General features: G+C 36.4%; 1 protein-coding gene across 1 annotated transcript; it reads right to left on the reverse strand.

Moving 5' to 3' along the window:
* Window positions 1-4,992: 4,992 nt before the first annotated feature.
* Window positions 4,993-6,294, reverse strand: LOC148766333 (uncharacterized). The gene is made up of 3 exons (XM_088827239.1): window positions 5,810-6,294; window positions 5,329-5,726; window positions 4,993-5,258 (listed from the first exon to the last, which is right to left on the reverse strand). Exons 1-3 carry the CDS (start codon window positions 6,292-6,294, stop codon window positions 4,993-4,995), a joined length of 1,149 nt encoding a protein of 382 aa, XP_088683365.1.
* Window positions 6,295-20,212: the final 13,918 nt, after the last annotated feature.

Raw genomic sequence — 20,212 nt, forward strand, 5'->3', positions numbered from 1 at the left:
GTTGTAATAATATGAGCCCGTCGTAACGGTTAAGTAGTATAGAAATTACAACATTGAGAGTAAGTGCGAATTGTCATAAGCCTACGTGAGGCGAAGGAAAATAAACTTGTAAAAATCTAATGATTCGAAATAATGAAAACTATTCTACGCAGCTATAATAATTGGTTCTTCTTCCACGTAATCATTGTACTCGTCCGTGCTTGCTGTACTGGTGGTGTGTCAATTGTCTTTGGTGTCTCTATGCCTGAAAAATATAGTAGAAAATTTCTAAGTACTTGTACTGAAGACTTAGTAATTTCATAAGTTGGGGTGATGTGTAGTACATGTCACGTACCCAATATGGGGATTGATTCACTTTCTCGCATTCCGAGATATAAAAGCAACTCGTGAGTTGCGGTGATTTGCTGCATAATCATGTCTGTCAAATGGGATGGCATTACTATGTTAGTATAGATATAGAATATATGTGCATGTGATATCACTTAGTAGAAGTGGGGTTACCCTTCGTGAGACAGTGCGGAGTGTTGGGAATCGGACACGTGTAAGCATTGGAAAACAAAAATTTTATGCGAACTAAACAAATTTAAATCACATAATCACATGCCCGACAATAATTAAACAATTAATTGAGTACCTTTGCGCTTGCAGCGAAATTAAAAACGACAATCATGCGAATTGATTTAATCGACAGTAAATCAATTAGCATGTTCGCAGTAAATCATTTAACGTGCTCGCAGTAAATCATGAATTTCAGGTGAACATACAAAACATACAAATTCACGAAAAGTACTACGAAAACGAACATTGATAGTTTAATCTAATTAAATTAAAACCTAACGAATACCGGATTCGAGGATTACCTCTTGAAACGTGAGGTTGGCGCACGAAACGAAGCAAGATTGCCATGGAAAACCAATCCGTGCAATCCGGAAGCAGCGTCGGCAAAGCAGCGGCGGCGGCGGTGCAAGCTACGGCGGCGCGTGAGGATCACGCGCTGTCTTCGGGCAGCGCGTGGGAGCGCGTGCGTCCTCGGCTCGGGGCTGCTCCTCGGTTCTTCGATTCTTCGATCTTCCTCCTCTCGGATTTCACCTCGTATACTTCGATCTACTAAAATGTGGCACTAGACATGAAATATTTAGAATAGACGGAAGAAAAGAAAATAAGAAAAAGAACTACCACAATAATCGGCCAAGGTAGGCCGATTTCCGGCGGTGGAAAGGCGGCGACGGCGACGACCGTGAGTGAGCTAGGCCGAGAGAGAGAGGGGCGGGCGGCTAGGGTTTATGAGATTTGTTGTGTGTGTGCAAGACCTATAAATCAAGTATTTATAGTGCCCTTTTGGTTCGGTAGTTTGGATAGATAGCTGTTGATGGGATATGTAATACTGGGACTAAATTGTTGATTCACAGTGATTAATACTTCTTTTGGTTGGAGTTATACACATGAGACTAATAATCCCTGAACAAAAAATTTCATGTTTTGTTTGGTTGATATTACGGATTAATGTGTGTTAATTAGTAAAATTACTGCATTGCCCATAAAATATAATATATTATATCTTCTTCTTTACCAAAGAATCTCCCCCTTTTAAATACTGTGCACCGATAAACCTCTCTCCAAACCCTATGTTCTCACTGATTTATTTTTTTCTCCCGCAAAGTTTGTTCATTGTTTGTCGTTGTATTACAATTTCTCCTCATGAGCTATGGGAGTAGTACTTCGCGACGGAATTCGAGCATCCATGGAAACGGGGGTTTCGATTCAATTGGCCTGAACTGATTTGCGGGTGCAAATTGCAAACCATACAACAATTTGAAAGTCAAACAGGTGAAATTGAAAAAAAAATTGTGCACCTCAATCTCCAATTTTACGCCACTTTTCGAACACACTATTCTTCTACTACAAGAAGGGGAGTATAATAAGATTTATTAGAACGCCCTTCGTTACGAAATTTCCCAGATTTTCCAGAAAGAGTCTCTTCTCTCTGTTTCTCTCTGCCGACCCTTTCATCTGTTTGTCTCTCTCGACGCTTACAATTCTCTGAAGAAATATTTTATCTCTTCTTTTTTATATGAATTACCGACGGGTGAGTTTGCATCTTTATTAGTTAACCACTTATTTGTTATACCAGAAACAAAGATATAATAAGGGCCTGCTGGTAGATTAGGGCTCGGTGGTAAGGATTTTGTGAAGAAGATGAGTATTTATATATAATAATTTGGTAATTAGTTAATTTTTGCAAGGGCTTTATCGTACTTACACATATGGCCAGATGATGGGATTAACTAATGATAAATTGTCAAGCCGATTTTGGCTTGACAAATAGTCAGCTAATTGGCTGATAAAATTCGTGGGCCCCATAATCAAGACGAGGTCTAACACGACAACCAAACAATGAATTAATCGGGACAATTAGTCCCATCAAGCCTAATATGCCCAACCAAAGGGGCCCATAGTGTCTTATATAAAGCCCTAACGGGCTTAAGTTGGACCGGGCCCAACAGCTTAAGTTCGTTAGTTCATTACTCGCTCGTTTCTCTCAATTCAATGATCGGAAAATTGTAACGATTACATTTTCGGAATCAGTATAATGTCCTCGTCATTACGAGTGCCAATGCTCTATATCCAACTTTCTAAAAGTGGAGACCCTAATTCAGTGCACCTTCTAAATTTGGAAACTTCGCGATTTAGAAAGTCCACTAAGATGTTCGCCTATTCTTTTCCTTTTCTTATTCTCATTCATAATCCAAATTACGAATGTTGGACCCAATCATATTAACTTCCAATCATTTAAAGATAAAACATTTTTATCTCTGACCGTTTATTCAAAGATCTCGTGTTCTCGAGCAGTGTGACCCTCGATGGTTCAGGTGTAAGCTAGCCGTGGGCCTACAACCCTTTGTGGTCAAAACTCGTCCCTTAGAGTTACGATTAAGATGAAGCTTGTTTCACCTTAATCACCCAACGAATCAAGATTGGCGTCTAGCCACTACGCGTCATGATTCCCTAGATACAAATGAAGTGCCTTCAAGAACCTTTTGATATAGTTAACGTACAGTACGATCCCTTCGATTCATATGTCCCGATGGAACTAGAGGCATTGGTTCATCGAGACCTCCTTAGTAGTTCAATAATTGTGTGGTCGTTCTAAGTGTTGTAATCGGTACGTGCATGACTTAGAGAATCGAATTCTCTAATCATCACTTAGTCAGCTCTGGCCAGAGACTTAGAGATTACAAACTATGAGAACACACGGGACATCCAAGACTCTTCTAGCGATCGAATCCCCGACTACAATGCACATACCTCCCACTAGATTTCGGACTGCACTAACACTGGCCCTTGGAGTGGTCCTTGGTGGAACTCAGGGACAGGTCACGATACAGCTGGTCCTCTAGTGAAGTCACGGTGATTTCTAGGTCATAAGGACTAATGGTGTACAACTATACCATAGATATCTCTACTCGATTATTGAGAACCACTTAGAGATTTCTAGGGTTAGTGAGTTCAGTGAACTCGTCAACTTACGAGCACCCACTTATGCATGTCGATATCACAATACCGTTTACTGATGAGATGCAGTACACATACACTAAGTGCTAGTCTCTTAATGGGAAAGGCCGATATTCTCATTGGTAGCGTAACCCTTTGTCTATAAACACTTTTAACAGTTATAATACTAAAGTAAATATCTCACGATTCTAAAGATCAATTACTAGTACTTGTAATAACTGTAAGGACTATATCTATGTTTGTGACAAAGGGACAAAGATATAAAATGCCAAGGTGTTTTTTATCATTAATACGAAAAAAGTTTATTTATTACAAGAATAAATGGAAAGACCATAGCCACAAGTTGGCTTGTTGGTCACCTACTCTAACAAGGAGTATCTTCTCTCTTTGGGCAAGTGATGGTTATAAAGCATCCCCTCGTAATTGATTCTTAATCTGTAAGAAGATGATGAAAGGTGGTTATGGAATGTTGAGGCAGGTAATATTAATATTCAGCTACATTGTTTGATGGTGTTAATTAGAATCATTGAGCATATTCGAATTCATCTCCATTGGGGCTCGTTAATACGATACCCATGCCACCTCATGTGGTTGTGGACGATCCATCAACGCTGACGGACCAAGCGGGTATGGAGGTGTTTTCTTCTGTAAAGGTCATTTCTACTACGAAATCGGCCAATACTTGCGCCTTGATGGCAGGGCGAGGTTTGAATTCTACCCCGTATTCACTCAGTTCTATGGCCCATTTGGCTAACCGTCCGGATGTCTCGGGACTCCTCAGTATCTGCTTCAGGGGGTAGTTGGTGAGAACCACCACTTGATGTGATTGAAAATAAGGTCGGAGTTTCCATGTAGCATTGATTAGGGCGAGGGCGAGCTTCTCCATGTTGGTATAGCGCTGTTCAGCTCCTTGAAGGGCGCGCCTTATGTAGTATATCAGCTAGTGACCTTTCACTCCATTTCAGATGAGAACCGCGCTGATGGCATCAGCTGAGGTCGCTAAGTAAAGGAGGATGGTGTCTTCGGGTTGAGGTTTCATGAGTAAGGGCTACGCCTTTAATTCGATAAAAGCTTTTTGACATGCTTTATCCCGCTCAAACTTGTTTCCACCCCTTAGAATCTTGAAGAAGGGGAGACCTCTATCTGTCGACCGAGAAATGAATCGATTCAAAGATGCCAAACATCTGTTAAGTTGTTGGACCTTTTTGATTGATGTTGGTGGAGCCATGGAGGTGATGGCTTTGATTTTTGAGGGATTAGCTTCAATTCCTCGTTGTGATATCATGTATCCCAAGAATTTTCCTCCTCGAACGCCGAACAAACATTTTAGGGGGTTGGGTTTCATCTTATATTTTCGCAGGATGGCAAAGCACTGTCCTAATTCGGCTAGGTGGTCCGAGACCTTGACACTTTTTGCGATCATGTCGTCAATGTATACCTCCATATTCTTACTGATTAGGTCTGCGAACATTGTGTTCACTAGACGTTGGTAAGTAGCCCACTCATTTTTAGGCCGAAAGGCATGACTTGGTAACAGTAGATGCCTTGGCCTGTGATAAAGCTGACCTTCTCTTGATTTTCTGGGGCAAGCAAGATTAGATTGTATCCTTGATACGCATCAAGGAAGCTGAGGAGTTCGCATCCCGAGGTCAAGTCAATGAGCTGGTCAATCCTAGGCAGAGGAATAGGGTCCTTGGGGCAACCTTTATTTAGATTGGTGAAGTCCACCCACGCACAACCTCCACCTGCCCCCGGGCTTGGGAACATGTACTACGTTGGATAACCATTCAGGATACTGAACTGGTCAGATGTGACCTGCTTCTAGAGGTTTTGCAACTTCCGCTTTGATGTGCTTGTTGCATTTAGGATCAAATGTCCGCTTCTGTTGCTTGACTATTTTCAACCTTTTGTCGACATTGAGTGGGTGTAGAGCCACCTTAGGGGGGATTCCCGACAAATCTTGGGCTTTCCAAGCGAACACGTCTCCATTGTGTCGCACAAAGTCGGTTAGCTGATGTTCCATCTCTAGATCTAAATCGGATCTGATGCGTAGGAGCTTCGAATTATCTCCAGGTGTCAGAGCTATGAGCTTAAGCTCTTCGACGGCCGCTAGCTTGATGATGTCGTCTGGTACGCTGATGAGGATTTCTCTATCGGCCTTGATGACCGGGTTGACCCATTTTCGTTTGTCGTGTTTTTGGGTGTCGTCTCCCCTTCCAGATGGCTTAGGCTTCTTAGATGGTTCATGTAGGGCTCTCGCGTAGCATTCTCGCGCGAGTCTTCTATCCCCAAGTACCTCTCCCATCCCATAGGGAGTAGGGAACTTAAATTTATGGTGAAAGGAGGATGGACTCCCTCCAAAACATATATCATAGGTCTTCCCAAGATGATGTTGTATGGAGATGGTGCATTAACTATCAGGAATTTCACCATCTTCGTCACTCGGCATGGCCTATCTCCGAGTGATATGGGAAGTTCTACATCACCATTTGAGTATTCATCTTCTCCTGTGAATCCTTTTAGTGGAGTACTCACGGGGCAGAATCTGGCGTTGTCGATCCCCAGCTGCTTGAACGCGTGAGTGTACATGATGTCGGTCGAGCCCCCATTGTCAACTTGTATCTTCTTGACTAAAAAGTTGGCCACTGAGGCCGTGATCACTAGAGCGTCGTTGCAAGCCTCAGTTGGACCCTCTAAGTCTGACGAATTGAAGACGATGCTAGTGTCGGGTCTTCCTATCTGATATACAGAGGCGGAGGGAGATGCATGTTCCTGACTCATGCGTGCCGACCGGGCAAGGTTGCGCCTTGAATTGTGTGAGTCACCGCCTCCCGGTCCTCCTGAAATAACAGCAATGACCCTTCGATTGGGTTGATTGTCGTTGTTGTCTTCGTCACGTCGATGACCGCCCTCATCCCGTCACTACTGTTGATCGATCTCGATGGTTATCTCGACGTGGGGGGTTATCTCATCCTTTGCCTTTGGATTTGTTGATCTATTCACCTAATTTTCCTTGTTTAATTAGCCTCTCAATGGCTATTTTAAGTTGCTCGCACTCCTCGGTGTTGTGCCCTTTGTCCTTATGAAAACGGCAGTGTCGATTATATTTCTCCCGTTTAACGTTAGGGTGCATGGGGCGTGAATGCTCTGCCAAACCTTTTTGCTCTATTATGTGAAGGATTTCAGTGAGGCGAGTGTTGAGTGGAGTGAATAGATTATAGGAGAAAGATGGTTGGCCTTGATGTGGGAGTGGAGGACGTCGATCATCCCGTCTCATAATTTCCTGGCGATCATCTTCCCTCTTCCTCTTGGGAGGGGCATGGGTGGAGGCTTCCTATGCGTATGTACTTCTCAGCTCGATTGAAAAACTCATCTAGGTTTCCAGGAGGCCTTCCGTCGATAGACTGGTTGAACCTACCCGACTTCAGGTTTTGTTGCATGATCCCTGAGAGCATGTCTTGTCCTACGTTGGGAACTTCATGAACACCTTCCACAAAATGCCTGATGTAGTTGCGGAGTGCTTCGTTGTCTCTCTGTACGATAGAGAAAAGGTGTGTTGGGTTTTGGCGTATTGCTTGTTGATGGCGAATTGGTTGGTGAAGCGTTGCGATAGTCGAGAGAAGGTGTCGATCGATCCTATTGGTAAAGAGTTGAACCAATTCATGGTCCTCTTGGAGAGAGTGGTGCCGAACATCTTGCACATTGCTACATCTGTCGGGACATACAAATCTGCCATGCATGGAATTTCTATATGTGTTCTTGTGGGTCGATGGTTCCTTCGAACTGAGGTAAGCCTGATATTTTCACTCCTTCAGGCAATACCTCGTTGAGGATGTCCATGGTGAAAAGACTGCGTCTTGCGGGGACTGGAGCTCTTCCACCAATTGGGTTGTTCATTTGGGGGAAAGAGTTTTGTCGAGACACTCTACTGTTTATCTCGTATTCTCCTTCATTAAGGGGATGAGCTCTCCGTGGAGACGCATTACCCCGTTGGGGTGAGCGCTGGCGTTGCTGTCTGGGCTATGCCCCCCTGTGATTGGTGGATAGCTGCATTCGGGACCGTGGGTCCGAAGTGGATCAGGACACACTTATTCGGTGGTCGTTATTCTGGACCGGTTGATGTGCCATTGGTGGCACCGCGGGTGAAGCATGTGCTGGTACCGCGGGGGAGCATTTGCTCCCATCATGGCGATGTATAGGGCCACCACCTATGCTACGGCGCGAGTAGAGGCTTCTGCTATCACACGTTGGAGTGCTTCCTCGGTTATCTGAACCGCTCGGGGAGCAGGGAGTGTCGGATCGGCGAGTGCTGGATCCTGAGGGGGATTCACTTCGACATCGCGATGGAGCTCCGGAGCACGGGGAGGATGTGGCAAGCTAGAACTTCCGCGGATTGGGAGGTTGTTAGCTGTGTCATTTTCTCTCCGAGTGGATGAGTCGGGAGGATCTTGCAGGCTACGTGATCTAGTATGCATTCCCACAGACGGCACCAAAATGATGATGCTAAATATTAGATCACCTAGATAGTGTGGTAAATGAGTAGGGCGAGCAAAGCGGATCACTAGCTTGTCAATTAGATGGTCCTGAGGTCTCTACGAAATTAACACACGTTAACTAAGCCGGGAGTTGATTCGGTGGAAACCCCTCCGACGCTCAAGTCAGATGTACGGATCTTGGAGATAGTAGAGAGAATATGAGCTCTAGGATAATATTGAATAATGGAACGTACCTTTACAAATGAGTAAAAACCTCTATTTATATGTCGTTGATTGGGTTGGGTTTACTTCGTTGGGCCCAAGCCTTATGTGAAGGTATTTTGGGCTTTCGTGTAGTGGGCCCAAATAATAGATGAATGGTGGGCCCATTGGGTCGGCTCAGTTAGGTATATAAAAAATAACCACATAGTAAACACTTCAGCCATCCCCTATACGAAAGACACTAGCATCCAACATACAATCACCCTTTACAATTCTTCATAAGAAATTTTATGTCCGAAAGCACATTTTTTTCTTTCAAATGAATTGCATCAGGAAACATAAATTTGAAGTAACTTCATCACATAAAGAAAAACATTTACGAAAAAATAAATTAAAGAAAAAAAAAGCAACCTATGAAAAATCAAGTGATGGGCACCTCTGTTTTCCGTTGAAATCACAAAGGTCGATTTCAAGAACCAAAATAGAGTACAAGAATTGAATTTTACAAGTAAATAACATTTCATCACATTACCCACCTTATCAACAAATTGTTTCTTATAGAAACGTATCACTTCTTGAACGAAGTTCTTCTCACCTGGTAGGATTAGGGCTCGAGACGCGAAGGGGGATTAAGAAGAAAATGGCTATTTATGTCTAATAATTTTGTAATCGTTGCAAGTTAGAAGGGAATTTTTAGTATTGCACACGGTACCAGATGATGGTATTATTTTGGTGATAAGTTGTCAAATAATAATTCAATTGGGTGATTATAATGGTGGGCCAACTTATCGACATTTGGTCCACAAACCAAACCAAATATTGTACTACTAGGTGTAATGAATCCCATCCAGTCTAAGAATCTCTGATGCTAAACTCAATGACTGATACTTAGAGTGCCACATCGGATATTTATAGATTTTTGTTAAAAAATTATCTCCAATGCAAATCCCAAGAAAAATTTCCAAAAGCTGTGGCAATGAGGTGGCACTTGTGATTTTAGAGACTCTTTAGAGCATCTCTAGTACTCACACCAAACAACACTCCCTAAACAATGGGGTCCACATGTCACCTACTCAATTTACTCTCTCCCTAAAAATGGGACTCACATTTAACACTCCCTAAAAAAAGTGCGCTAGTACTACATATTTATACCCCCTAACAATTTACTACATATCTTAAACAATAATAAAAAAGAACAAATAAATGTTTCGTGTATTACATTTTATATTGTAATTGAATTTATTGAATTTATCGAAAAATCTAAATGTAACATTTTTTTTATTAATAATATTAAAGCCAATGAAGTTTAATATTGTAATCCCTAAAAAAACATATAATATAATTAAATAATAAAATAGAATTAAACATTACTTAAAACAAACAAATATATACAATATAATTAATCAATAAAATAGAATTAAATATTACTTAAAAAATGATATAATCAAATAATAAAAGAATTAAATATTATTAAAAAAAACAAGATTAACACTGTTTTACATGGCACACAATTCAATGGATGCCAGCTAAAATAATGTAGATGGGCCCACATTCACTTCCCAAAACAAGTCTAAAACAAGTCTTAACTGTAGAGAATGAATTAAGGACTCCTAGTCCGCATGTTTGAGGAAGACAGCTGAACCCACTAGAGCACATGCAAATCCCAATATTTTGGGGAGTTTGACAAAAACACCCAACTGGTGCTCCATTAGAGATGCTCTATGATGATACTCCGAAATTGGAGTGTCATCTTGATGATCTCTAAAGTGCCAATTCATCATTTAATACACTTTTTTCTTTTACTTTCTATTAAAAAAAATTAAGATAATTAAATAATCTTCAAAAAGTAAATGAATTTCACCATAGTTCTACTGTTTTTTCACCTTCTTCTACACTATTTTATTAGAGTGTTTCTCTGAAGATTGGACTTCAGGTAAATATACTAATTAATTACTTAAGTTTTTTTTAACAATAATTCTCTCAAACTTTAATCAATTGAATTAATTTGATTCCTCTGACCTAAAATAAATGAACCATACGCGTGATCTATAGAAATTGCTAGTTTGTATACAATACATGTTCATGATTTAACGAAAATGAAAAATGTTAATTTAAAATTTTTTCGTTAAAATATTTAACTAATGAATGTTCACAAAAAAATCTATCTACTTCTTTTTCTATCTCCTGAAATAAATTTGAATAAACCCGACTAGTATTAAATCAGGAATGGAAATGGAAATGAATTTTTTTTATCTCTTTTTGGCATAATATGTTTTTTTTTTTTTTTACAAATTAATAGTTTTAATTCTAAGTTTAAACCTCAATAATAAATTACATCTAATAATGGTTTTTTGAGTCTTGAGTGTTGCATTGGAGAAGATTTTGTTGGGGATCGGACATGTACGCAACGGAAAAAAAAAATTATTTATATAAACTAATTTATATAAACAAACACATGCAGAATAATTACAATTAATTGCGTACCTTTTCGCTTCCAATCACCGACAAACATGCTAGCATATATAATTAATTTGAATAACATAAATTAAATCATCATGGCATGCTTGCGAAATTAAATCAAATAATAAACATGCTCAACGAACGATTCACGTAAACACATAATCGAACATATAGATTCATGTGATTCAATAATCAATATATATATATATATATATATATATATATATATATATATATATATATATATATATATATATATATATATATATATATATATATATATATATATATATATATATATATATATATATACTAATTAGGGAAAAGGATATTTTACCCTGAAGCGTGAATCGAACGAAGACTCGAGAAGATGGCTAGCTGCTCTGCCCACTTCTACCGATCCAAACTGTTTTCTGATCTGAAATTACAGGCCTGCTCCGACTTCAATTTTCCATTGTTATTTACTAAATCGCCAATTTCTTCAGATGTGTTGTAGAATCATGAGTCCGGAAGCTTCTTCCAAAATTTCACGTCTATCTGATCACTGGTTGATTTATGGCGAATTTTCTCGCTGGACTGCGCAGAAAAGTCGAGAGCAGTTTTTTAAAATTGTCTTCTCACATCATCGGCTTGTGGCGGCGCATGTAGGCGCGTGGAGACGACCCTAGTGGCGGCGTTGGCGGCAGAAGAATCTTCCTCCTCTTAGGTTTCACCTCGTATATTCAATCCACTATCCACGCAACACTAGATACGTAGGCTAAGTACAACGAAGAAGAACGGGGGAAAAGGCCGATGCAGCGGTGACTGGTGGCGGCGCGGCGGCTGGTAGCGGAGGTAAGGTTTCGACTGCAAGGTGGACAACTGTTGGAGGGAGAGAGACTAGGGCTTTATTCTTACGTTTTTTTTTTCTTTCACAAGACATATAAATCCTATTTATATGCTCCTTGTGAAAACCCTAACAGGCCTTAAGTTGGGCTAGGCCCAACAACTTAAGTCCACTCTCTTTCTCGGCTCGTTTTTAACAAACGAATGCTTACAAAAATATAACAATTATATTTTGACGACGAGCACAAATTCTCGTCGATACGAGTACCACTTTGCAATTTACTAATTTCTGAAATTGGAAACCTAATTTAGGACTTGCCAAATTTGGAAACATCCCAAAATAGAAAGTTCACTAAATTTCCGTTGGATTCTTTTCCTCTACTTATTTTCATCTGTAATTAACAATTACGAATGTTGGACTTAATCACATTGACTTCCAATTACACTAAGAATAACTAATTAATTTTAGCTCGTTGCATTAAGGATCTCCAGTACAGAAGCAGTGTGACCCTTGATGGTTCAGGTGTAAGCTAGTCGTGGGCCCACAACCCATTGTATTTTAAACTCGTCCCTAGAGTTACAATTAAGTTGAAGCTAGTTTCAACTTAACTACGCAACAAATCAAGATTGGCGTCTAGCACTACACGTCATGATTTCCAAGATACAAATGAAGTGCCTACAAGAATCGTATGATATATAGTTAACGTACAGTACGATCCCTTCGATAGATATATTCCGATTGAACTAGAGGCATTGGTTCATCGATATCTCTTTATGAGTTCAATAACTGTGTTGACGTTTTTAGTTATATAACCAATTCGTGTTTGACTTAGAGAAACATATTTCTCTTATCACGACACTTTCAGCTGTGGCCAGAAACTTAATGACTTTTAAATCGTAAGAACACACAGGATATCCATGACTGATCAAGCGATCGAATCCCCTACTACACTGCAAAGACCTCCCACTAGATTTTGGACTGCATGAACACTGGCCCTTGGGGTGGTCCTCGGTGGAACTTAGGGACAGGTCACAACACAGCTGGTCCTCTAATGAAGTCACGGTGATGTCTGGGTCTTATGTATTAAAAGTGTACAACTATATCATAGAAAACTCTACTCGATTATTGGGAACCACTTAGAGATCTGTAGATTGAGGGAGTTCAGTGAACTCATAAACTTACTTATGAGCACCCACTTATGTATGCCGATGTCACAACACCGTTGACTGATGAGACGCAGTACACATACACTAAGTGCTAGTTTCGAATGGGAAAGGGCGATATCCTCATTAGTGGCGTAACCCGTTGACTACGAACCACGTTTAACAATTACTATACTTAAATAAATAATCTCACGATTCTACTAGATCAATTTATAGTAAATAAGTAAATGTAAGGACTATATCTATGCTTATGCAAGGGACAAAGATATAGAATGCCAAAGGGGTTATTTATCATTTATACGAAATAGATTATTTACGAGTATCGTGAGAAAACACAACAATTAGTTCGCTCTTCGGTCACCTACTCTAACTGACTTTACAGTAGAGAATCTCAATTGTGCCATTTAGGATAGATATAATTTTAGGGCTCACATTTGGTACTTGACACCTAGGACATTTAGAGTTTTTGTTTTTTAGTTTTGCATTGGAGATGTCCAATGCTAAACTCAATCTTTAATACTTAGAGTGCCACATAGGATATTTAGAGATTTTTGTTAAAAAATCATCTCCAATGCAAATCTGAAGAAAAATATCCGAATAATATGGCAATGAGGTAGCACTTGTGATTTTAGAGATTCTTAAGATGACACTCTGAAATTGGAGTGTCATCTTGAGGATCTCTAAAGTGCCAACTCATCATATAATACAATTTTTTCTTTTAATTTTTATTAAAAATGTTAAGATAATTAAATTATCTTCAAACCGTAAATGAATTTCACCATTGCTCTTCTATTTCCATCTTCTTCTCCACTTTTTTATTGGAGTTATATTTTTCTCTAAAGATTCGACTTACAGGTAAAAACACTAATTAATTACTTAATTTGTTTTAACAATAATTTTATCAAACTCTAATCAATTGAATTAATGTGATTCCTCTAACCCAAAATAAATGAATTATACGCGTAATATATAGAAATTGTTAGTTTGTATAGAATACATGTTCATGGTTTAACGAAAAGGAAAATAACAATTTAAATTTTGTTCGCTATAATATTTAACTATTAAATGTTTCACAAAAAACCCTATTTACTTCTTTTTCTCTCTTCTGAAATAAATCAGAATAACCCCTACTTGTATCAAAAATGAAATCGGAAATGTAATTTTTTTTCTTCCTTTTGGCGGAATATGTTCTTTTAGTAAACGAAGTTTAATTTTAATTTTAAAACCCAATAATAAATTACACTTAAGATTTTTTTATTTTTTTTTTTGAGTCTTGAGTGTTGCATTGGAGAAGACTTTGCAATAGAAAATCTCAATCTTGTCAATTAGGATAAATAAAATTTGAAGATTCACATTTGATATTTGACATATAGGATTTTTAAAGTTTTTTTTGAGTTTAGCACTGAAGATGCTCTTATACACAATCGCTTAAAATTTAGTCAAACAACTAAAAGAAGTTCTCCATTATGTAGATACAATGCACATATAACAAAACAAGGTAAATAGAAGTGGGCTTTTGCAAATTTTAACATAAATAAAACGGAGAAGAGAAAAGAAAAATCAAAGAACAAAAAATATCAGAATTCGAAACTTTAAAAATAATAAAAGAAATAAAAAATTTTAGAACAAAAAATACGATGCACAAATAGTTTTCTTTAATCAATCCAAATTCATTACTATATGAAGACTAGAATTGGAGAGAAATAATAATACGTAATAGAATAGAAACTCCCATTTTGCTATGGGTTGATGTACATGGAATATATATGAAGAAATAATACGAGGTAATAGAATTTCACTAGGTAACTAAACCCTCACTAATCTAGGTAACCGAATCATAATACAATCTTAATATCGTATAATATCAAATAATATAATATACTATAACACGCCCCCGCAGTCGAAACGTGACGAACGTGAAGACTGGACAACCACTTGCTAGCACGCTCCCGCAGTCGGAACGAATAAACTTCAAAAGTGAAGACTGGACATAAACCGCGAAACACTACGCTAGAGAATTCCTCTGTGAAAATATCTTCCCAATTGATAAATAATAATAATAATAATAATAATAATAATAATAATAATAATAATAATAATAATAATAATAATAATAATAATAATAATAATAATAATAATAATAATAATAATAATAATAATAATAATAATAATAATAATAATAATAATAATAATAATAATAATAATAATAATAATAATAATAATAATAATAATAATAATAATAATAATAATAATAATAATAATAATAATAATAATAATAATAATAATAATAATAATAATAATAATAATAATAATAATAATAATAATAATAATAATAATAATAATAATAATAATAATAATAATAATAATAATAATAATAATAATAATAATAATAATAATAATAATAATAATAATAATAATAATAATAATAATAATAATAATAATAATAATAAACGGGTGAGAAAAATAAGCAACTTTTTTTTTTAATCGAGATAGAGATACGAAATGGGGGGGGGGGGGGGGGTGGTCTGGTGTGTGGAGAATAACTAAAAGAAGGATAGAGAAAAAAAAAGAGATTTGAGAATAACCGACTAGGAAGATGAAGATGTCGGAAAATAATATAACTTAAAAGAAAAGAGTACCACCACTGGGGGAGGGAGAAAATTTGACTGGTGGCATGGATCTGATAGAAAATGAAAGATATTAAGAGTACCACCACCAAGGGAGGGAGAAAATTGGGTGGTCACCGCCATGGAGAAGAAAGTCGGTTAGGTTCTCACCGACATGGAGAAGAAAGGCGGCTAGGTTAAAAACCTGGTGCTCTGATACCATATAGAAAGAATAGAATTGGAGAGAAATAATAATACGTAATAGAATAGAAACCCCCATTTTGTTATGGGTTGATTTACATGGAATATATATATAAAGAAATAATACGAGGTAATAGAGTTTCACTAAGTAACCGAATCATAATAGAATCCTAATATCCTATAATATCTAATCATATAGTATACTCTAACAATTACACTCTGGTATGCCAATTTCACTTTCCGGGTACGAAGTTTGTGACTTACATGGGCCCATGCATTGTTGTTAACCGGGTTCGCTATCATTTAGAAATCTTGAGCTGAAATATCCATTTGGCAGCGGCTAATCTATCATCACCACTAAAAGGTGTGAGTGTGTTATTTTTGATTGACCAATGAGGTTTTGCCAAGTGTGCGGTTGGATGAGGAGCTCTTATGTGTATATCTGAACATCCTGAATCTGAAGGGTTGCCACATGAATACGATTTTTGAGGGAATTAAGAAGAAAAAATTAGACATCAACATCAAAGTCAAGTACAATAAACAACTTAAAGATTCACAATTTCAATAATATTCAATTTGGGCCATATTTCAATATGGCACAATATTAATTGGGCCTTAGCCCGGCTGAGAAGATGTATATGCAGTTTTAAGGGTCCAAATGTATATAATGGATTACTAACTTCAACATCAATTGTCACAGTTAATTTTATTTAGTACTGCATCAACGATTATTATAAAAATAATTGACTTTGCTTATAGCAATTTGATACTGTATATCTAAAGCTAAGCTCAATAATGTAGCTCAATTATCGTAAGATTTGTTTTCTCACTTATATTTTCTGTCAATTTAATTTCAATTTTTAACCAATCCATAATTATACAAGTGTAGGCGTAAGGTGCTTACCAACATGCTACATTGTCTTGACAACGTACGACTTTGTAAATTGTGTCCATGTTAAGTGGAAGAATCAAGTTATCAAGATCATATGAAAAAATTAGTCTATCAGACATTTGGTTATTTATAGATTCCAAGGGTACAACTTAGACTTCCTGGCACCTAAATATGAGAAAATAAATAAAGGTATTAAAATAAAATTGATCATGGACTCAATACTAAATAGTAATTTGGTAGTGGACCTGCTGGTATATTTTCTTATTTTAAATAGAATTATAAGGCCATCTCAAACAGTTGTCTAAAAATCGACTGTCTATATCTATAATTTAAGAGGCGAACAGTGTTATGCAACACCACTTTTAACATCACACTCCAACAACATTGTTTATATTTTACACTACTATCATATTTTATTATTTTACAAAAAAAATAGTTTTAAATTAATTTTAACAACTATAATTTTAATTTCATATAAGTACATATATATCTTGTTTTAGTTTCTACTCGGGAAACTTGTTTGGAATGAAAATTTATTCCAAATGATAATTTATGTTATGTATATGTATATTATAAAAAAAAAATATTCTTTACTTTATTAATAATAATTATAATTTATATATGGAAACATATAGTGTGCACTGTAAATTTAATATAAAAAATAGCACTATGGAGTTTTTATGATTCTTTAATTTTACACAATTTATTAAATTGTAGTTTTGATTTCTCAATTTTGAATATGCAAAGTCAAAATCTAATTTTTTTTGCCTTTTCCCATTTTATTGTTGGAGATGTGATTTTGGATGAAAAATGTACAAAAGATGTATATTACAGGCATCATTCCTTGGAGATGCTCTACGTCCCCTTTAAAAATTTCAAGTTCACCAATCATAAGTAATACATATAAGGGATTATTTGACAAAACCCCCATCACACAAGTGTAATTACAATGAGTCCAATTTTTTTCCAACTTTGTAAGATGAATCCAATTAAACATTTATTTATAAAAAATAATAAATTATCACAATTATACCCCTAACAAAAAGTAAAGTATGTTTTAGGGTTGGAAGTAAAAGAGAAGATATGTAATATCTTTTCATTTTATATCTTAACAACACTTCCTCAAATAATTCCACGATTCCCATCCCTTGATTACAGAGAACTGTTTCAACGTAATGGTTATTTTTACAATAAGAATTAATGATCTGATTCCATGAGTAGGAAAGGCGTCTCAAGAAAATACAGAGCGATTTTCGGGGTTTATTACGCAAACTGTGTAATTACATACTAACCGTGGTTTAATCACTGTGGTAAATAATTTATACGAATGCACATGTTTTTCCCCTCTATTGTTATGTGGTTGTTAGCAGCCAGTAGATCGACCTTTTCAAATTACAAAGTGGTAAGCGGCGGAGTTACGGATTTACAGGGTGGTTTTCGGAAATATACAGAGTGGTTTTCAGAAATATATAGAGTGGTATTCAGATTTGCATGTTTTTTTGGGATTCGTCCTTTTTTTTATACCACATACCTAAAAAAACTACACAATACAAGTCAACATTTGCAGAACAATTGTACACAATATACAAAAAACAAAACACTTGAATTCGACAAAAGAATAATACTAGTTATAAACCCCATTGCAAAAACCACTATGCAAAACCACAATCTGCAAAAACCACAATGCAATAATGCAAAAACCACACTGCAAAATCATACTGCAAAAATCATCAAAGGAAATGGGTCTGTAGAATTATCTTTCTAGGTTTTTGTCGCTAATCCGTTTCCTTATGTTTGTGTAATTTACCACAATAGTTTCGACTAAAGAAGAGTCTCCATTAATGAGCGATGTTGGTGTTAACATATCGAAGAAATATCAATTGTTTGGAGGCGAATTCTGAAAACGAGGGACAAGGGGCTATGCTGGAGTGGATTTCTATCGTGATTTGGAGGGAGAAATATTGAGAGGTTTTTCGGTAACGTGATTTCGGAAGGGATTTGGCATTAATTTACCGTGTTTTTAATTGTAATAATTATATTAATTAATGGGGGCATATATTGGTTTTTTCAGGCCCATTGAATTTATGTCAAATATCATTTACCAATAAATTATTTATCAAGAAGAAAAATTTCAATGAGAGGTGTTTGTCATATAATCCCTACATATAATCCCTAGTTATCCTTGTAACTGGGCCCACCAATACGTGGTTTTTTTGGATGGCTTCATCATGATTTCCAAATTTTGTGTTACTAAATAACAAACATTTAGAGTCTCTCAGTCAACAGTAATCACACCAGCCAACATGAATTATAGAACATCTAGATTCTAAGAGAAGACGACCAAGCCGATCACCTAGAGCTCTCAATTTTTTACGAATTTTAGTGACTGTCTAATTGTAAAAAAATAGTCCGTATATATTAGTATTTGTTGATAATATTTAGTTTTAAGGGCCCTTATTATTTAAAAAATTATAACCATACAAATAATTTACACTTATTTTTAGAATATTTTAAAATATAAATTAAGAATTCAAATCAAATTTCATATTAAAAGATTTAATCTTTCTTTTTGTTTATGTTACTTTTTTTTTTCCAGTAGTACGAATACTCACAACTATATTATTTCAAATGCTAACTAATATATATTAATTTTGCATAATTTATTTGTTTCTTAGATGCTTTTAATCTGTATAGTTTTGTTTGATCTTAATATATTGTCCCATAAAATATAGTATGCACTTATTTTTAGGGGTTTTTGTGCATAAGTCCCTGACCAATCATCTTTATTATTCTAGGTTTAGGGTTTATATGTCTTTCCCCTATAAAGCCATCCCTTTAATATATATTATAAATAATGGAAAAATTAATGTATATTACAAAATTACCCCCAACCGTTTACACCAAATTCTTAATTGTAACCCCAATTTAATCAATTTTAACCACAAAAATCCAATTTTGATTTTTTTTTTTATCAAAACTTTTTTATTTCAGAAATTATATTTTCTGCCGCGGTTCCCAGCGTTGACTTTTTGATTTTTTTATTTCTGCAGCCGGTTTCTGAAGTTTATTTTTTCGGTTTTTTTTACGTCCGCCGCTAAACGTTGACTGTAATTGTGCTACCATTAACCTACTGTCAATGACAGTAAATTAACGTAATTATACTGTCACTGACAGTACATTAAAATAATTGTACTGCCGTTGACAATACATTTATGTAATTGTACTGCCGTTGATAGTATAATTAGAGTCAACGACAATATTATTATTATTTTTGTTTATATTTCTTTGGGTAAATGAGTGATACTCCCCTTGTTTTGAAAATATATATGAGGAGGTCCAAGGAATTTGTCCGCCCTAGTCAAAAATCCAAATTCTGATCTTAATTAGTGAGATCCCCCTGGACAACTTAAAGTACCTAACCCTAACATTCTCTCTCTTCACCCACATCCACAAATCATCGTTCACACTCTCTCTATATCCAGCCCACCGCTGTTTCTCCTCCACCACCGTCTCCAGCCACCGCCGCTGCTCCTCCCCCTACCTCTTTGCGCCACCGTTGCTCCCCCCTGCCTTGCGCCGCCGCCCCTTTTCGCCGTGCTCGACCGTCAATCGCCACCTTGAACCATCCGTCCTAATCGAGTGGACTAGATGATGCCAAATACATGATGGGTGAGGGTTTGTTTGTTTTAAATTCGTTTTAAATCTCTTTTTACATTCGTTTGATGAATTGATTTCTACAGTATTGTTTTAGTTTCTCCTCTTTTTCTGGTTGTAGGAGGGCTCAAACTAGATCTACTATTTCTTATCCAAAAAAGAAAACCAGATCTGCTATTTTTTTTCAAGATCTATGAACA

The sequence above is a fragment of the Erythranthe guttata genome, chromosome 12 (assembly GCF_056151865.1).
Source record: "Erythranthe guttata isolate IM_541 chromosome 12, IM_541, whole genome shotgun sequence".
Lineage (NCBI taxonomy): Eukaryota > Viridiplantae > Streptophyta > Magnoliopsida > Lamiales > Phrymaceae > Erythranthe > Erythranthe guttata.